The sequence below is a fragment of the Linderina pennispora genome (assembly GCF_002104995.1).
Source record: "Linderina pennispora strain ATCC 12442 chromosome Unknown DL89scaffold_47, whole genome shotgun sequence".
Lineage (NCBI taxonomy): Eukaryota > Fungi > Kickxellomycota > Kickxellomycetes > Kickxellales > Kickxellaceae > Linderina > Linderina pennispora.
In genome coordinates this window covers 18,059-34,441 of record NW_024468295.1, presented here as the reverse complement: position 1 = coordinate 34,441, position 16,383 = coordinate 18,059, and the positions used below count along the sequence as shown (strand labels likewise).

General features: G+C 45.3%; 3 protein-coding genes and 6 non-coding genes across 9 annotated transcripts; 4 read left to right on the top strand and 5 right to left on the bottom strand.

Annotated features, from left to right (window-relative positions):
• Positions 1 to 52: 52 nt before the first annotated feature.
• On the top strand, positions 53 to 1,733 carry DL89DRAFT_271460 (uncharacterized protein). Its single transcript, XM_040888924.1, has 2 exons — positions 53 to 533; positions 580 to 1,733. Exons 1-2 carry the CDS (start codon positions 122 to 124, stop codon positions 1,671 to 1,673), a joined length of 1,506 nt encoding a protein of 501 aa, XP_040739459.1. The 5' UTR covers positions 53 to 121; the 3' UTR covers positions 1,674 to 1,733.
• An 84-nt stretch (positions 1,734 to 1,817) lies between these two features.
• DL89DRAFT_t174 lies at positions 1,818 to 1,899 on the bottom strand. Its single transcript has one exon. It is a non-coding gene; the product is annotated as a tRNA-Ser (tRNA).
• A 548-nt stretch (positions 1,900 to 2,447) lies between these two features.
• DL89DRAFT_t178 lies at positions 2,448 to 2,529 on the top strand. Its single transcript has one exon. It is a non-coding gene; the product is annotated as a tRNA-Ser (tRNA).
• Positions 2,530 to 5,224: 2,695 nt separating this feature from the next.
• On the bottom strand, positions 5,225 to 6,303 carry DL89DRAFT_271453 (uncharacterized protein). The gene is made up of 3 exons (XM_040888923.1): positions 5,937 to 6,303; positions 5,527 to 5,914; positions 5,225 to 5,403 (listed from the first exon to the last, which is right to left on the bottom strand). Exons 1-3 carry the CDS (start codon positions 5,942 to 5,944, stop codon positions 5,230 to 5,232), a joined length of 570 nt encoding a protein of 189 aa, XP_040739458.1. The 5' UTR covers positions 5,945 to 6,303; the 3' UTR covers positions 5,225 to 5,229.
• DL89DRAFT_t173 lies at positions 6,227 to 6,299 on the bottom strand. The gene has a single exon. It is a non-coding gene; the product is annotated as a tRNA-Gln (tRNA).
• A 757-nt stretch (positions 6,304 to 7,060) lies between the features above and the next one.
• DL89DRAFT_t172 lies at positions 7,061 to 7,131 on the bottom strand. Its single transcript has one exon. It is a non-coding gene; the product is annotated as a tRNA-His (tRNA).
• Positions 7,132 to 11,179: 4,048 nt separating this feature from the next.
• Positions 11,180 to 11,261, bottom strand: DL89DRAFT_t171. Its single transcript has one exon. It is a non-coding gene; the product is annotated as a tRNA-Ser (tRNA).
• Positions 11,262 to 13,885: 2,624 nt separating this feature from the next.
• Positions 13,886 to 15,093, top strand: DL89DRAFT_326039 (uncharacterized protein; the record flags this gene model as incomplete). Its single annotated transcript, XM_040891535.1, has 3 exons — positions 13,886 to 14,125; positions 14,486 to 14,819; positions 14,926 to 15,093. The coding sequence occupies 3 exons, from the start codon at positions 13,889 to 13,891 to the stop codon at positions 15,075 to 15,077; spliced, it is 723 nt and encodes a 240-aa protein (XP_040739457.1). The 3' UTR covers positions 15,078 to 15,093.
• Positions 15,094 to 15,713: 620 nt separating this feature from the next.
• Positions 15,714 to 15,787, top strand: DL89DRAFT_t179. The gene has a single exon. It is a non-coding gene; the product is annotated as a tRNA-Ile (tRNA).
• The last annotated feature ends 596 nt before the right edge of the window (positions 15,788 to 16,383 follow it).

Below are 16,383 nucleotides of genomic sequence, written 5' to 3'. Positions count from 1 at the left end.
ATGCGGCCTAGCGATACCTTTGCGGCTCGCCCTACCCACACAGCTTCCCTCACCTCTCCCCAGTTCCCACACGCATTCCTGTTCCTCCAATTCGCACACCCGCTCCTGCATACCAACACAAATGCCTGCGCTCGTCGACAGAATTCGGGCCCTTTTGCGCGGTAAGGGCCAGGACAAGGCAATAATATCCGTACATCGCGACCGTATAGTGGTAGTCCTCAGCATATTATCTGTGTTTCTGTTGGGCCTGCCGCTGTGGTGGACGACAACACGCGTATACCGCGCCGACCTTCCCTCTACCGAAATTGCACAATACACACAAGCCGATGCACTGGAAATCCCTTTCACCTTTTACGTCGATTCGCCTGACATTTCGCTCAATGAAGTGCAGAAGCTGGTTGACACAAAACTCGCAAAGAGCAGATTGCCATACAAGCCCGACGAATGGCGCGTCGCATTTACCGCCCAGGTGCAACGTGGCCTGGCGCCCGATCTACCCGGCCATTACACTGTCGAGACACAGGAGGAAGTCAGTGCAACAGTGGGGACTGCCCGGTCGGCACAGATTCCGCTGGCCAGACACGGCAGACACCAGTGAGGCTGTTGCCAAATGGATCGCACGCATCGTGGCAAAAGAAGAGCGCGAGGTACGCAGACCTGAGGGCCGTGCACTAAAGTACTCGCCAGAGTACGCTGTCACATTCACGCTGATCAACGAGGATCCAACCGGCGGACTATCAGTGGACTGGGAGATCGAGCAGGCGCTGTCCGCCTACCTGCAGCCATTCATTGATATTGTCAGACCGCTGACCAAGCTCTCAGTATCCTCACAGGTCTTGCACCACGCCGGCCCACTGCCAGTCACCCCCCAGCGTGCCGCCAACTACACGTATCTGACCTCAGATGCCCTGCCACACTTTATCAACTCCGCCAGCTGGAACCTAGCATCAACCGACCCGGTTTCACCGATGCTCAACTTTATTCTGTTTGTGCCGAAACGTGACCTGCAACCCATGCACATTCTTGACGACCACCGCACACAGTCAAAGACCAACGCATTCTTGATCCCGCAATGGGGCGGCATTGCTGTGGCCAATTTCCCCAAGACCGCAAGTGGCCAGATAGTGGTCTCACAAGGAGACCTGCGGCCGTACATGGGCGTCTTTGTTGCCCAGCTGCGCGAACTCTTGGGAATCCGCAGCGACACGCCCCTGCCGTCTGTCAAGGGCCGTGTGAACGTACAGCGAGCCACCGCAACGGGCATCAGCGGGTGGGAATATGATGCGCTGGCAAGACGCTGGCTTGCAAACAACCGCCAGACAGCCGTCACCACCCTGAAGTCGCTCATTACCTTAGTCGAGTCTATGCAGAATATGGTCGTCATGGATAGCATTAAAGGGCAAGTCGATGCTTCGCTTGCAGCACTAGCTAAAATCACTCGCGCACACGTTGCCCATGACCATGCCCGCGCATGTCAAGATGCTATCGTGGCGGCAACAAAGGCAGAGGGTGCGTTCTTTGACCCGTCCATGGTTTCAATGCTGTACTTCCCCGATCAGCACAAGTACGCCATTTACCTACCGTTCTTTTTGCCTGTAGCCATCCCGCTCTTCCACGCCATCAAGCATGTCATCAAAGATATGAAAGCCAGGCGTAAGAGTAAAACTGAATAAACCTTTGCTCTAAGACCAGCAGCTGTAGACTACAATTGCCTCTTTACTTTATGAAGATCATACGATGGCAACATAGACATTGAAGGAAATGCAGCAGGATAAGATGTCGGTATTCAAAAGGGGAAAAAAGGCAGAAGCAAAAGTCGACGCCTGCAGGATTCGAACCTGCGCGTAGAAACTACAATGCCTTAGCAGGGCATCGCCTTAACCACTCGGCCAAAGCGTCAAAAACCGGCGCTTAACTCAGCTAATCCGATTTATACTCTGAAATTTTTCGTATTAATGCTGAGTACTTTCTCCCGGTAAACATATGGAGCTAGCCAGGCAAAACATATAAACCTGACCTGGACTTGGGTGATAGCTCAGGTACTACGGTTGCGATGGGCTCCCAGGCTTTAGCAAATGAATCTTCATGGCTGTGTGGACAATTCTGCGCCAGTTCCCAACTGGTACCTATATTTCTTAGTAGCAATAACTGAACTGCGAATCGAATTATTATTCACTTCTAAGATGAAAAGGTAGTTCACATGAAATGATGTTTATAGTGAGACCAGTTGGGAACTGGCGCAGAATTGTCCACACAGCCATGAAGATTCATTTGCTAAAGCCTGGGAGCCCATCGCAACCGTAGTACCTGAGCTATCACCCAAGTCCAGGTCAGGTTTATATGTTTTGCCTGGCTAGCTCCATATGTTTACCGGGAGAAAGTACTCAGCATTAATACGAAAAATTTCAGAGTATAAATCGGATTAGCTGAGTTAAGCGCCGGTTTTTGACGCTTTGGCCGAGTGGTTAAGGCGATGCCCTGCTAAGGCATTGTAGTTTCTACGCGCAGGTTCGAATCCTGCAGGCGTCGACTTTTTGCTTCAGCTGTATTTTAATCGATCCTCGCACATTTTACCTTTTTTTTTTTTTTGTATCGTCATTTTGCTCCAGCTGAACATTTAAAATTGTGTACTCTTCAAATGAGCACGATTACTTGCAAAAACATCAAATTCATCGTTACTTGGCATTTCAAAAATAAAACAGCGGTTGATTAAAGATATAATTGAGAATACTAGAAATACTCTGCTCGCGATGCGAGCTCAGCTGCTAGCCAGCATGGGTTGACACGTCGATAAGAGCATCACGGCGAACCGGTCATTTGAACATGTCGGATGGCTGTTGGTGCAATGTCGATCATGGACATCTCCAACCTTGGTGGCCGTAAAGCGATGGAACCGTTCAGGAATACTGCCTGAATCACAGAGTGACTGGAAAACGAGTCTGAAGTTTAGAATTGCTGCGAGATCGCGGTTCAAGAGCCGAGACGAATAGGCTCACCTGTATTGTGCCATGGCCTGCTTACATGACTCGCTTGTACAGCGGAGAAGGTCATGGCACTTCACAGTTGGGTTCTTCGATCTCTGGTAGGGCCGCGGGTTGGGAACATGCCGGAATGTCTGCAGCGACTTTTCGCAGGCAGAACGGGCACATCGACGATGTCCGGAATTCGTCGATCAGATAGACTTCAAAGCCATGGTGCTTGAACTTGTCGCGCCATCCCTTGCCACGAATCGGCGCATGGTGTCGGGCCATCGGCGCACTCCAATTGCCCATGATCAGCACTGGATCTGGACCGAACTTGCTCCGGAGTTTTGCGGCAAGCCTGTGGTCTGCACGGGCCTGGTTCATGAATGAATCAAGGCGCAGCTTGCGGTGAAGCGGGTACACCTTGGGACTGGTACTGACACCTGGATGGGCCTTCCAGCGCCTTTGGTGCTGCTTGTTTGACTTAGTGGGCTGCTGCTCTGGTAACCTTCGCGCTGTCATCGTGTTGGCATAAAACGGTGCTAGGACACACCGCACAGATGCACGGGCAGCAACGTAGGCACGGAATTTTGCTGGGCTAAGGGTCTGGCAGCAGTGCTTGGAAAGCTCTGCCTCTGCTCTGCGGACAGCATCTTCTGGGACTTGATCCTTTGTACCCCGACGAATCCTGTCATAGTGGCGCAGCTTGAGCTCCTTATTGCGCTGCTGTCGTGTGTAGCGGTAGAGCATCTTTTCACCCTCTTTCCCATTGCTGCTATTTTCGTGCATCATATACAGTGAATTGCCCCGACCTGGATCGATGAATACACAGCGGCCTTTCAGATTCTGCAGCTCTGGCTGTGGGGTTTGGTGGATATAGCGACAGTCAGCTATAGCATTGCCTCCCACAGCACCACCTCCTGCAACATCGCCTGTAGCATTGCCTCCCACAGCATCGCCTCCTGCACCATCAGCATCTACTGCACCATCAGCCTTGGATATCTTGTCTTGCAACAAAATGCATATCGTTACAACCATCTGTTGTTGCCATTCCGTGGAATTTTCTATCACCATGCGCCTTAAATGGCTTTGATGTTAGATCTGCAACCCGGCCCCACACATCCCACACAGATTGTGTGATCCCTTGGACCGGGTCGTGTGCACAGACTGGGGGTGCTGGTGCATATGCATTGTTAAGTGCTGCAACAGTGTCTGCTGCTGCCGCTGATACACCAGCAAGTGAATCAGCCGCTACTGCCGCAGTTGCTGCAGTGGCCTCTGTTGCATCCGATGGCATCTTCGCTGCTTCGCGTGCAGCCTTCTTGGCCAATTTTTCGCCCTTTTCTGCTGCTTTCCTTGCCTCTGTTGCTGCCCTCTTTGCTGCGTTGATCTCTGTAGCGTGCTCGCGTGTTTTCGAAATAAACACCTGCTTGATTATTTGCTTGTTTAAGCGCACATGGCCTGGGATCTATGATGTCCGCAGAGGCAAGCATTGGGGAGGAGACTTGCCAAGCTGCTCATTCTCGATAAGCTGGCATAGGTGAATGTATGCATGAAGATGCTTAAGTGGATTTACCTTGGCATCGTAGTATCTGCTGTCTTTGGCTAATCTGTACTTGGCATCATAGGCATTAAGGACTGGTGCCAGCTTTGTTGTAGATTGCAAGCATCGGTGGGGTGAGCACACTGAGATCAGGGTGCCTAGAGGCAACTGCCTGGCAGAGCTTCTGTGCAGGTGTATAAATATTGCATGACCGCTAGAAGAGCTATATGGCCTCATTCAATAGGTGCTCATGAATGAATATCCTAAGAGTGTTGCGCAGCCGGTGATGACCACCATGATGACGCCATGGAAGTTATCAGGCCGACCGACAATGAGAGCAGCTCTTGCATTGAACCAATAGAGATATCTAGTGGAGACCTATGACTACTGTAATACCAGCTTGTCACCCTAGTTTCACCAATGAGGTCAGATGCTGCATAAGATCAAAAGGAGTTTATAGAGTAAGCCACCCAAACTCATATTGAAGCTTAGGAGTTTTTTTTTAACAAGTTAAAATGGTTCTAGCAGATAGTCAGATACGTTTTGGATTATAAAACCTTATATAAAGGTAAAATATATGGTAATGAAGGTAAAGATAAAGAAAATTTGGTATTGTTTATATTAACTATCCTTGATTGGACTATACTTATAAATCTCTTACCCATATTGTATTATCTCATATGTAGTCCCTTACATTCAGTAAATGTTCTGTTTGTCTATTCATTAAGAATCATCACTTCCTGAAAGACGATCAATTATAGTTGCAAACTTTAAGAAGTACATGTTGTTCTCCATTTTTTCATTGGAGAGCTCTTGCCAACGCTTCGACAAGGTGCATTGGAGCTCGGCATCCCTTTTAATGAACTCGGAACTGTCGATGCTTTGCTGCACATAGCTCTGTGAGGTTCAGCCTATACTCGTTCTGGAAGTCAGCTTAGATCTGAAACTCCTTTGTGATGAATCTCCATCAAATGCCTAATTATCGCATCGTAGACAAGCACATGGTTTCTGCTCATGCACTCCCTTGCCTGTCCGGTTGTCTTGGCATGATTCGATGGTGCTCAGTTTACTGGTGAGAATCATTTCTCCTTTGAGCTCATTTGGAAGGGGTGCCTTGACTTTGCCTGCCACCAGAACGCTCTCTTGTTCGATAGGGTGGCGACCCTTCATCTGCTCTTGTGATTTGGCAACTGGTGTGGCTATTCCTAACCTACCCTTCATAGCCATTGCTTGTGCCGCTGCACGCTGGTCCTGCCTCGCGAGTGCTGCTGGCCGACGACTGCCAGCCATCAGTGCTGTTCTTGGGTGGCTCTGGTGGTCTGTATGTGAAAGCGTTACACCTCGCTGCAGCGCTTTCGTCATAGTCGATGGCCCGTCTGTATGAGTGCAGTGATGTTTGGTTGATATTCTTATGTATTTAGAAATAATACAACGACATTTAAGTGAAAACACATATATACTTCTCCCACAGCTTGCTCGTAAGTGCCAAGGGGTTTCCACACAAGCCACAGGGAGTGGCCGATGCGTGGCTCTAGTCCTGAACAATATATTGCGAAAGCCCATTAGCACCTAATCCTGGAGCTGTACAGCTTTCACGGGTTAGGGAAGACCGAACAAAACGAGAGGATGCTGATATGCAACCAATACGCACGCATACCGCATAGTAGATGGATTCAGCTCCGTTGCTAGCGAGATCAAAAAGAAAGCAAAAGTAAAAGGAAGGTTCCACCGAGATTCGAACTCGGGTTGGCGGAATCAGAATCCGCAGTGATAACCAGCTACACTATGGAACCAATCCATATTCTGAAAATCGGAAAATAAAACTGATGATGAATTAGACATGATCTGCCCCATTTGTGCCTGCAGCCATCGAGTAGGATACTGATATATCCACTACTTATATGGGCAATAGCCATGCATCCTATCACAAATATCTATGCACTAACCTAATTCCACTGGTGACTAATAATTAGGTACTTTGCTATCCCCTTATATAAAATTTATCATTAGTGGCCATTTAAAGGTTTAAAATATCAACCTACTGATATTATTAAGGATGCTAGTAGGTGTTCAGAAAACTACCTATTATTATAAGAGTAAGAGTGCTTGGAATAATCAGATTATATCAATAATGATCTAAGCAATGATTAATATCTATTATATATTAGGATAAAGGATATTATTAGTAGCAAATTACAAGCACTTATTATCTATGCTTTTCTCTATAAAGCAGTCTTTATTAAAATATACCACAATAGCCCTCTTGATCAAATACTGAAGCAGAAGGGCAATGAAATCTATAAAATATACTAGTAGTTGCTACTGGTTAGTATATATGAAGATGATTCTTTAGATAAGATTGTTAGGCCAGGTTCAATACTCACAGTGCTAATAACAGAACTGGTCAAATAGCATCTCAGACATAATTAAATAGTATATATCCAAAAGCATTTTATAAAAAGCCAGAAATGAAGGTGTAGCAGCAAAAAAACAAAATGGCCGCTCTTTGAACATGTTCCATAGCAAATCACTTTGGCGACAAAAAGCAAAAATGTGCTGTTGCCTGGAATCGAACCAGGGTCGACACGGCCACAACGTGATGTACTGCCACTATACTACAACAGCCAAAGCCCTTTAAGCGAATTCTGGAATTCTCTGAAAAACAAAATATACATCAACATAAGGACATCAATACACGACTCAACCTGATGCGCAACTTCTCTGCTTTCTCTCTATATCGCTAAGAAATACCAAGTGTCCTGCTTAGCGACTTGAATTAATTCATATCATAGTCGTTGCTCCCCCGCTGCGGCTGTCCCTGACGTCGAAATGTCCGCCAAGCCAGGTGACGGCAAGCCAGGTACCAGCAAGAGCTCTGCTACAGGCCTGCACAACGAAGGTAACATCAGGACCTCTGATGAATTGCACAAATGGCGGCATTGAAGATACATCCATAAAACCTATTTATTCTCTTTTCTCTCCTTTTCTTCGGTATTAAATATCACCATTTATAACCCCCCACACTAAACAAAATGGTAAGTACTGCTGGCCCAAAAAGCATAGTGGCAGCTCCTCCTGCTGTGTTGGTTATTTTTCTGAGTGGAAACCAAGTGCTACAGAATTCGCACAATCCTGGTTATTTTCAAATTAGATAGGCTATATATATATGCAGGACCATACTGTGTGTGTGGGATCTGTCTATTGTAATGGAGATCAGTCCCTCATCATCTGGCACAGTATATTTGAGCTCACTCCACCCTCTTACTATTGGTGATGTAATGGTGATATAATGTGCCAATAGTGCTGTTACAATATACCTAACTATTAGTTGTATGGATGTCTGATCTTTAGATTCGCTACCTGATTAACAGATTCTACCAGTGCCACATATCTGTGTCATTATACATGTCCCATGTTCATTTGTATTTCAAAGCCTAATATTCAATGTTGAATTGTGAAACATAAACTCAGTATTATCTTCTGGACTGAGGTCTTGTAATGTGTTCCTTGTCCGAGCCCTAGTCTTGAATACGATGTGCGACAGGTTACCAAACCGAAGTCTCTGTGCTAATTTCGTACTGCTTAGCCAGTCCATCAGCCCTCAGCTTATCCAGCCACATGCGGAGGTATTCGTGGTGGTGGAAGAAACACTGGTAACAGGGGAAAATAATAATAATCCATGGAGCCAAAATGCTACCGATGCAATCAAATATTGTGTTAATTGATCGCAATTTGAGATCCAGTGCGAATGTAGGATTTGTGACATTCACCACAGTGGTTATCACAAGGTTCACAATGGCAGCGCCAGATATAATAAATGACTCATGGTGCTCTCGGAAGCTAGGCTGGATTTTGCGAATGAGGATCATCAGAGTAAGGTTGGTGAGCCAAATGAGCCACATCAGGGCCATAAATGTGTAACGGAATGGATCTGTGTAATTACACAGCTCGACGCTTTGGATATAGTATGCAATTTTCATCTTGTCAAGGGCAGTGGATGTGATGCAAAATGCCAGAATAGGGACAGCCAATACGATCAGTGGTGCCCAGTAGCTCATACCACATGGCTAGGTCTGCTCTGAACAAATACTCGATAGAGAGCATAGAAGGCGAATCATCACAAAGCAGCCATTGACATAGCAGAAAAGCATCCGGAACCAGGCAGACCAGATTATGCAGTACTTGAATGGTCCTACCAAATGCACATGCCCATTTGTAACAATGTCACCAATAAGCCACAGCGCCGCAGTTATGTACATAGCTGTTGTTGCCAGCAGGTTCTTCCGGCGGATTGGGGGATAGTTGCGGTTCCACCAGGCATATAGTAGGACAAATAAGGTTGCTCCATACATCGATGCTACAGTAATGATAATGGACAGTGATCGACTGGTCCAACAGGGTCAAGCTTGTATCCTAGCGCAGCAGCAATCTACTCCAAGAGCTTATATAGTGACTTAGTGCTTAGAGATATCCTAACCGTTGGTACTGGTACTGAAGTCTAACATACCTGAACTTTCTCTTCGTCTGAAGTACTCCTTATCTGAAGCATTAGTAAGCCTGTTTAGTCTATGCTGTGGCTACTTTGTAGGGATGTAGAGATGAATGGTGGGTTAACGTATGAATAATAAGCAAACAAAAAGTATAGCAATGAGAGATAGCAGTAGTGCAAGTTGCTGACGGTGGAGATGAGCATAGATTCCAAATCAAAGGGGAGCCGTTCCAAGTCTAAACTTATTATATATCATTGACAACGTTCTTAAACCCGAGAAGTATGCAATAGTGAATGTGAATGCAAATGCACAGCAACGGGCTAAGGGATTCACAATTTGCTACTGCTATTCCGTCAAAAGGAATCAGAGGCAAACCAACTAGTTTCAGGGACAGCTTGGGTACAGGCGCATGCGCGGATTTACAAAACAAATACTATCTTTTTATTTGGAGGTGTTTGGGTCTGGCAGAAAGTTGGCTACAGCACTGAGAGAAGCATATGTTTGCTAAAGCTGCGTATTGGTTGTATCTGGTCAAACTGGTCATTGGCGGTTCTAGGTAGCATGCTACCTCATATAGTCCTTCTCTGAAGCAGGTATTCTTAGTACTATTTTTGGCATTGTGTAATGCAAATAAACAAAAAGATTGCCACGATGCCTGCCTTGCATAGATTTCCCTCCCTTGTTGTACCAGGTCCCCATGAGGTGTTCGCATTCCCCTTCGCTGTTTAAGGTTGAGAGAAAGCTAAGATGATATGATGGGGATCCGAATCATGCCTGAGTTTATTAATGAATGGAACCTGGCCGAAAAGCTTATTGACCATATTTTAGCTGTGTAGAGAGCTGCTTTGCACTGCGTGTGGAGTCAGACTGGATATTCAAGCCAAGAGATAGTTCTACCTTCATAAACTGAGGATTCATGCCTTGAATTCTGTGCTGTGGCTGCTGCCCCGTTCAGTAATAGGTTCAATCTGCTGGGATCCTCTGTGGTTGTGGCTCATTATTAGGGCACTCATAAGTATAGTATCGACCAGGAACTGGGGTGGTTTAGGCATTATATTCCTCTTCTAGTTCATTATATACCATCAGTCTCTATCCACTCACTCAGGTACCCATCATGGTGAAGTACAAACAGATAAGCCAAGTATATGAGGATGACAACCATTTGGCCGCTGCTGAAAATAGAGCCACTGGCAACTAGTAGGAAGTTGAATCCTAAAAATTAGCCATATACAGTGAAATGGTGGCAAGCGTGGCTGGTGTCCATGCCAGAAATGCAAATAGAACACATTGGAGAACTAAACCTTGCCTTGCTCCATGAAGGTATACTGCAGTGCAGCGAACCTGGAATAGATAACTGCAACCAACACCTGGAGTGGCCAAGTGACACCAGCAAACCCCTAGCTGAACCTCGTGCTATAACAATAAATGTGAAAAGAGCCACCAAAGTATATCGTGCATTGGGCATTTGCAAACGGGCCAGATAGACAGAGTGCAAGTTAGAGTAAGATAGCTGTCGCTACAGGAAATTATAAAGCATAGTCGCTAGTCGGCTTGTGGTGGACAAACATGCACTCAATAAAACACACCCAGAACGTAGCTACACATAGCTGAGTATGGACTCCACTCACCATTAGTCAGATAGCATAGAGCTTACACAGGCTGTCCATGACATCAACCAGGATGAGGCCGCTAGCACCTTTAACTCCACAACCCCACATCAATCCTCCTACAAATCCAGTGGACACTAGCGGTGGATTTGTGACCCAGATAGGACAATACACGTGGTTTACCAGAGCAGCAACTAGATATGAAAGTGCATCTCTATGCAGCACGCAAATGATGACAGTGCCAACATACCCACTGACACTGGCGGTATCATTTTATGAGTCTGTCAGGGCGTCAGCTGCGGTTGCCCTAGTAATAGTTGTGGGGTGTACAATATCCATGAATGCGATGCTGAGTGCAGAGTAAAGGCAATGATAAAAGCAGTAAGACAGCCTTGAGCTTTTGTCAAGAAAAAAGTATATCTAAAAGTGGGAATTTATTGGTGCCAGTGGCCATCGCCACGAGTACCCACGCATTTTTGTGTTAGAATAATGCCACAAAAGAGATAGTATAGTCGGTTTCCCAGGAACACACAAGCAGCGAACGGAATAAAAATGGGAGCACGATGCAAAAGGAATCGTCAACAACAGGATTTGAACCTGTGCGGGCAGAGCCCAAGTGATTTCTAGTCACTCCCCTTAACCACTCGGGCATATTGACAATCAGCACAGATCACTGATCCGAAACACTCGTGTTGGAAAGTACAAAATTAAAATATACAAGAACAGCAGGATACGCTACTATGTAACTGCTTTCGACATAGCGATGTGCAGTCTTCAGCTCTGCTACCATCGTCTAGCAAGTACCGAAAATTTCTGTCCGCTCTGACCCGATCTGTATCGGTATTGAACTGAGCTGCACTGAAGATATTATTACTTGGGTGTTCAAGTAGATGCAAATGCACAACTGTGATCCAACATACAATGACACATTTGTATCAAGTATTTCTATGAGGGCTAGATAATTTCCATGTCAATATACAGAGTTAAACGCGCTGTTATCTGTCTGATACTGTACTTTAACCAGTATTATTGTGGTGGATCAGCTTTGAGCAATGGCATAGAATCAAGTATATAGATCTATTGTGTCCTACAAAATGTATCTAAACAGGCTGACAAAGCAGATAGCGGTCAATCTGCTATTTAATTTCTGCTGTACACTTGGTATACGTGCCATGAAATATATCAGCAAAATCTTATTGGAAACAAACGGCCATCTAGCATATGATAAAGACAAGGCATTTATACAAGGTCGTTTGTCTTCAGCTGCTTATTTTATTCTGTGGTTACAAAAATTGACAGGTTTCATTTACCTCGAAGGTATACACAATGCCTGCAATAATTTAATCAGCAAGTAGTATGACCAGCAAAGATGGAGGTTTTTGGGAAAGATTTGGTGGTGTCTCTCCTAACTAAGGAGGAAATATGCATACTAATGCTAGCACAACTAATTGTTATGCGTCTGGTGTATCTTCGGTCTGCTGATCGATTGTCACTCAAATCTTTCAGGTCGCAAACCAGCTTCTGTATTTCTGTTAACAACAGCAGCAAAGTTCCAGTGTACATTGCACACTTGAGGCCGATCTTTGGCGAGCCTCCGCATATTATCTTGGAGCACGATTTATCCGAACTGGCCTTACAAAGACATATCCAAAGGCAGTGATTGGCAAAGTCATCACTCGTGTCCTTCGCTTATCCAGAAATTTTAGAACCGGGCCTATCAAACGGCACATAGCGCCAATGAACCAAAAATTTGCTGTAGTTGTGTAGTTTTCTCAGGAATTTAAAGCTGGTTCTTGTCATCTTTGCAACCATTCTGCTCTCGTTTATTCGTTTATTCGCTCCATTTTCTTCACATTTATACCTCCGCCTTAGCTACAACAAAGAGAAGCTTATCCGGCGGTCACTGATGCTTGCAGGATAGCTGCAGCAATGGAGCGTTATGGGCATAAGCTTGACCCATTTGGCAAAGGCGAGAATATAATGATATCTATATGCAGTACCCTCCTGTTTATTACAGGTATGCCTATTGCTTGATCTTGGTGCCATAAAGCATACCATCTGGTTTGTGCAAAAAGCCTCCAGCTTATAACCGCATTATACATCGGTGCCGTCCTGTGGTTTATTGGAGACCTTCACATTAATGGGAATATATGAATTGTTGGTGGTCGGCAGATATGTAAGCTTTTCGATCTATATTTCTATACAGTATGAATATTTGGATATATAATTTCACGTTTCGTGCGCATATATACTATGGATCTCATTTTTATCCAGCAGGGACCAATTAGTGGCTGGCCATTCTATGGTCCCATTGCTGCATTGGTATGCAGCTCTTTCGCTGTCTTCATTTTTAGATTCTCAAGATCCGATTACTGTGAACTACATAGTTTTTCATCCCGTTGTATTTTCTTTTATTTTTGGCTGTGCCACCTGAGCGATTGTATAAAAACCTTTACACTCGCCTCTCCCTTCCTATTTCTTTTAGCTTTCTTTACATCAATATAATACTTGACTTTACCACTTTCTATTGATACCTTGCTCACTCTGCTAGCATATTCTTGGACCGATACATTACTATTCGCATATCTGTTCCGACTATAAACGAAAATTACGCGCATATCTACATAAGGTATCTTTCGTTACTCGTTTCTTATTTCCTTTTCCTCTTGCCCTACACTACCCACCGTGTGCTCTAGATCTACAGTACGCAACTCAGAAATGGCTTTCAATACTTTGAAAACATTGGTTATATGCATCGTCAGGTCGTTTTTGTAAACTATCCTATGACTCGCCACTCGTTGTACCACTTGTACCCCCAGTTTATTGAACACGACACCATCCTGTTTCTACAGCCCATTCTGACACAATGGATGTTACATTGCTATGCCTTTGCATGGGCTTAAAACAGGTATGTTGCATGACCCACCTTCGGTGCGGGAAATGCGATCATGGGTGATAGCCCCGAATTTAGATTGTCAGCACATTATTATTGTCTTCTCGGCAACCTTCAGAAAGAGAAGACCTCAGAAAGGGCGGACCCAACAGCATCGATTTTCAAGCCTTGTTAATCGCCTACTATTAAGAAAGAATTGTTTGACAGTGTAAATCTCTACAGGATAAAACCTGGAGTAGCTTCAACCGACAGGACAAAAGTGTTCCAACCAATTTCTTTAGGGGCCATCCCTACGAGCAAATGGGTTCGCGTCTTTGGCCTACCACTTCTCTTTTAGAAGCGTTCTCATCTTTTCAATTTAGTAAATTATCAATTTTTTTTATTTATTTCCTATGCATTTTCAGAAGAAGGAATATTTTCCCGCCGTCTCTGATGCGACTAGAATAGCCACTGCCCAGGAGTATTTTGAAAAGCACCTAGATCCAGTCGGCCAAGGCGACACGATTATTATCGCTATCTGCATCGTCATGTTTGTCATCACCGGAATCCTCATGGCATACTGCTGGCTGCACGCACACTACCGGCCTATTCGCGCGAAGAACCTGCCTCTGAACACAATCATGCTCTTTGTAAGCTATATTGCATTTTCAGGCAATGTCATTGTCAATGGCCACGTAAATCAGGTTGGCGGGCTTCAGATATGCTCATTATGGGCCATTTGGATACGAGAGTTCTGCACAAACGCTTACTGCACAGCCTTATTCCTTCGGGTGTACGCACTGGATCTCATCTTCATTCAGCGGAGGTCTAACCGGGGAATTGCTTTTTACTTACCTGTTGGGCTCATCCTGGCTGCTATGTTGGCTGCCGCAATTACTTCTCAGCTTGTAAGCGGAAGGCTTGGCACCCAGTTTGTTCCTGGCGCGCAGATATGCGAAATTGGGCCAGTATATAAGTGGACAAATCTATCTATCCTCACACTACTCCAGGTTGCTCAGGTGACCTCATTGTGGAGGGTGAGACGGATTCCGTCGGGCTTCAGCGAAATCCGCGAGTTTTACGTTATCTTCAGCTGTGGGTTCTGCTACGTGATGCAGTCAATTGTCCTCGGAGGTATCATTCGCACATACAACCTCGGGTTCAGTACGCGTACGGTGGTGACTCTATTCAATGCATACATGTCGATGGGCGTCATCTGGATTAGTCTCTATCAGCCTGTCTTTAACCACATATTCCATCGTGAGGAGTATCTGCGAAAGTGGACGAGAAACCTTGCCAACAACGATTTGTTCCTCTTCTACGGTATTAGCGACGCTTCGGAAGGTGCTGATGACGGTGTCCTCTCTTCACCGAATTAACCATGACAAGCCCAACGGACAGACAGGCTTTTGGCATCACAAACACGCTGGCGCAACACACACCACACTAGACTCCTACCATGAGCCAAATGACTTCCAGCAGGCAATTGAAAACCTGCGTGTCCAGAACCGGACAATGGTGGCATTTACAGATGACCTGTGGTCGCACCCGGCAGTCCTACTGGATGACTTGGAGCAAGAGTCCATGCGCCGGATTCTCTGAGACAATATTTATTATTAATATTTATTGGATTTACAAAAATGATAACAAATGTCGATCTACAACGCGCGTGAAAGCCATGGATTGAGGAATAGCAGAAATGTGGGGGTGTGATGCAATCCTCACTTCGTGTTTCATACGCTACATACATATGCAAACCGGAATAGCAACATACAGACCTGTTAGCTCCTAGTTCTCCCGAAGCATGTCTGCCAACTGCATACATTGAATACATGCGATTTCAGATCTTTGTTAACTTGAAACAGACCTTTTATTGGCTCAGACTTATGAGTCCAATATCGGATTACTTTGGCAGTTATCTGTACAAGTCTATTACTGTCTTTACAGTTTCAGATATACAATAAGCAAGCTCTGAGGCGTCTCTAGCCAGTTTGATGTTAGCGCAGAGGACTGTTTTAGCAAGAAACACTGAGATATAGCATCAAGTAGGTATATCAAGTCCTGGGTTATAAGCCCAATACTATTGAGGTTTGAAAGTAGTTATCGACAGAGGAGGGTCATGGCAGCCTGGTGCTTCTGATATCGCTAGAAGGTCGTGCTATCCTATCCGAAATAAAATGTACTATTCAATTATCAGGAGATCTCAGAAGTTTGATCAGGTGATTGGTCGATGGTTCTGCTCGCTTAGCTCAGTCGGTTAGAGCGACGTGCTAATAACGCGTAGGTCACAGGTTCGACCCCTGTAGTGAGCATCTTTTTGCCAACTTGCGTTGTCATTTTTTAATAAATTTTATCCTCAAAGTTTGGTTGCATAGATGTTTTGTGCTAGTACATCAAAGCTGTTGAATATTATGAACTTCGCAAAGACATTGGGAGACTTGTCTATAGTGTGCAAATAGTTAGGCTATTTAGCGGAGATTGCAGGGGCCAGTGTAGAAGGGAGGCGACTTTAAATGCCGGACTCCATAGTTTTTAGTGTTTCAGGCGAGTCTGCTGTCGTGGAGCTTGAGGAGAGTGAATTTAGCAATCGGATTATCGGGGCAGTGCCACACACAGAGTCGTCCTCGAAAAGTTGTCTATTAGATCTCGGGATTGTGTATTCCTTGCACTGGGTGGAGAGGAATAAGCACGTTTCTCAAACACTCATAATTGGTTTCCGAAACCAGAGAAGGAACGGGTACTGTTAGGCTGTGGATCCACGGCGCGAGAGAATGTTTGAGATTGAGGCCATGCTAAAATGACGGCTCATACGCTTGCAGACAGAGTGCAGCAGGTGGATACGGTGGCGAAATAGATGGATTACTCATGAAGAGAATGGGGAGCATGATGTTCTGCACATAATAACCGA

What these genes read in the sequence shown, in the direction of transcription:
- DL89DRAFT_271460 (XM_040888924.1), top strand. Translation starts at nt 122, where the DNA reads ATGCCTGCGCTCGTCGACAGAATTCGGGCCCTTTTGCGCGGTAAGGGC. An exon ending in CGAGACACAGGAGGAAGTCA is followed by an intron (nt 534 to 579) that starts GTGCAACAGTGG and finishes TCCGCTGGCCAG; the next exon opens with ACACGGCAGACACCAGTGAG.
- DL89DRAFT_271453 (XM_040888923.1), bottom strand. An exon ending in ACAACCGGACAGGCAAGGGA is followed by an intron (nt 5,404 to 5,526) that starts GTGCATGAGCAG and finishes TGAACCTCACAG; the next exon opens with AGCTATGTGCAGCAAAGCAT.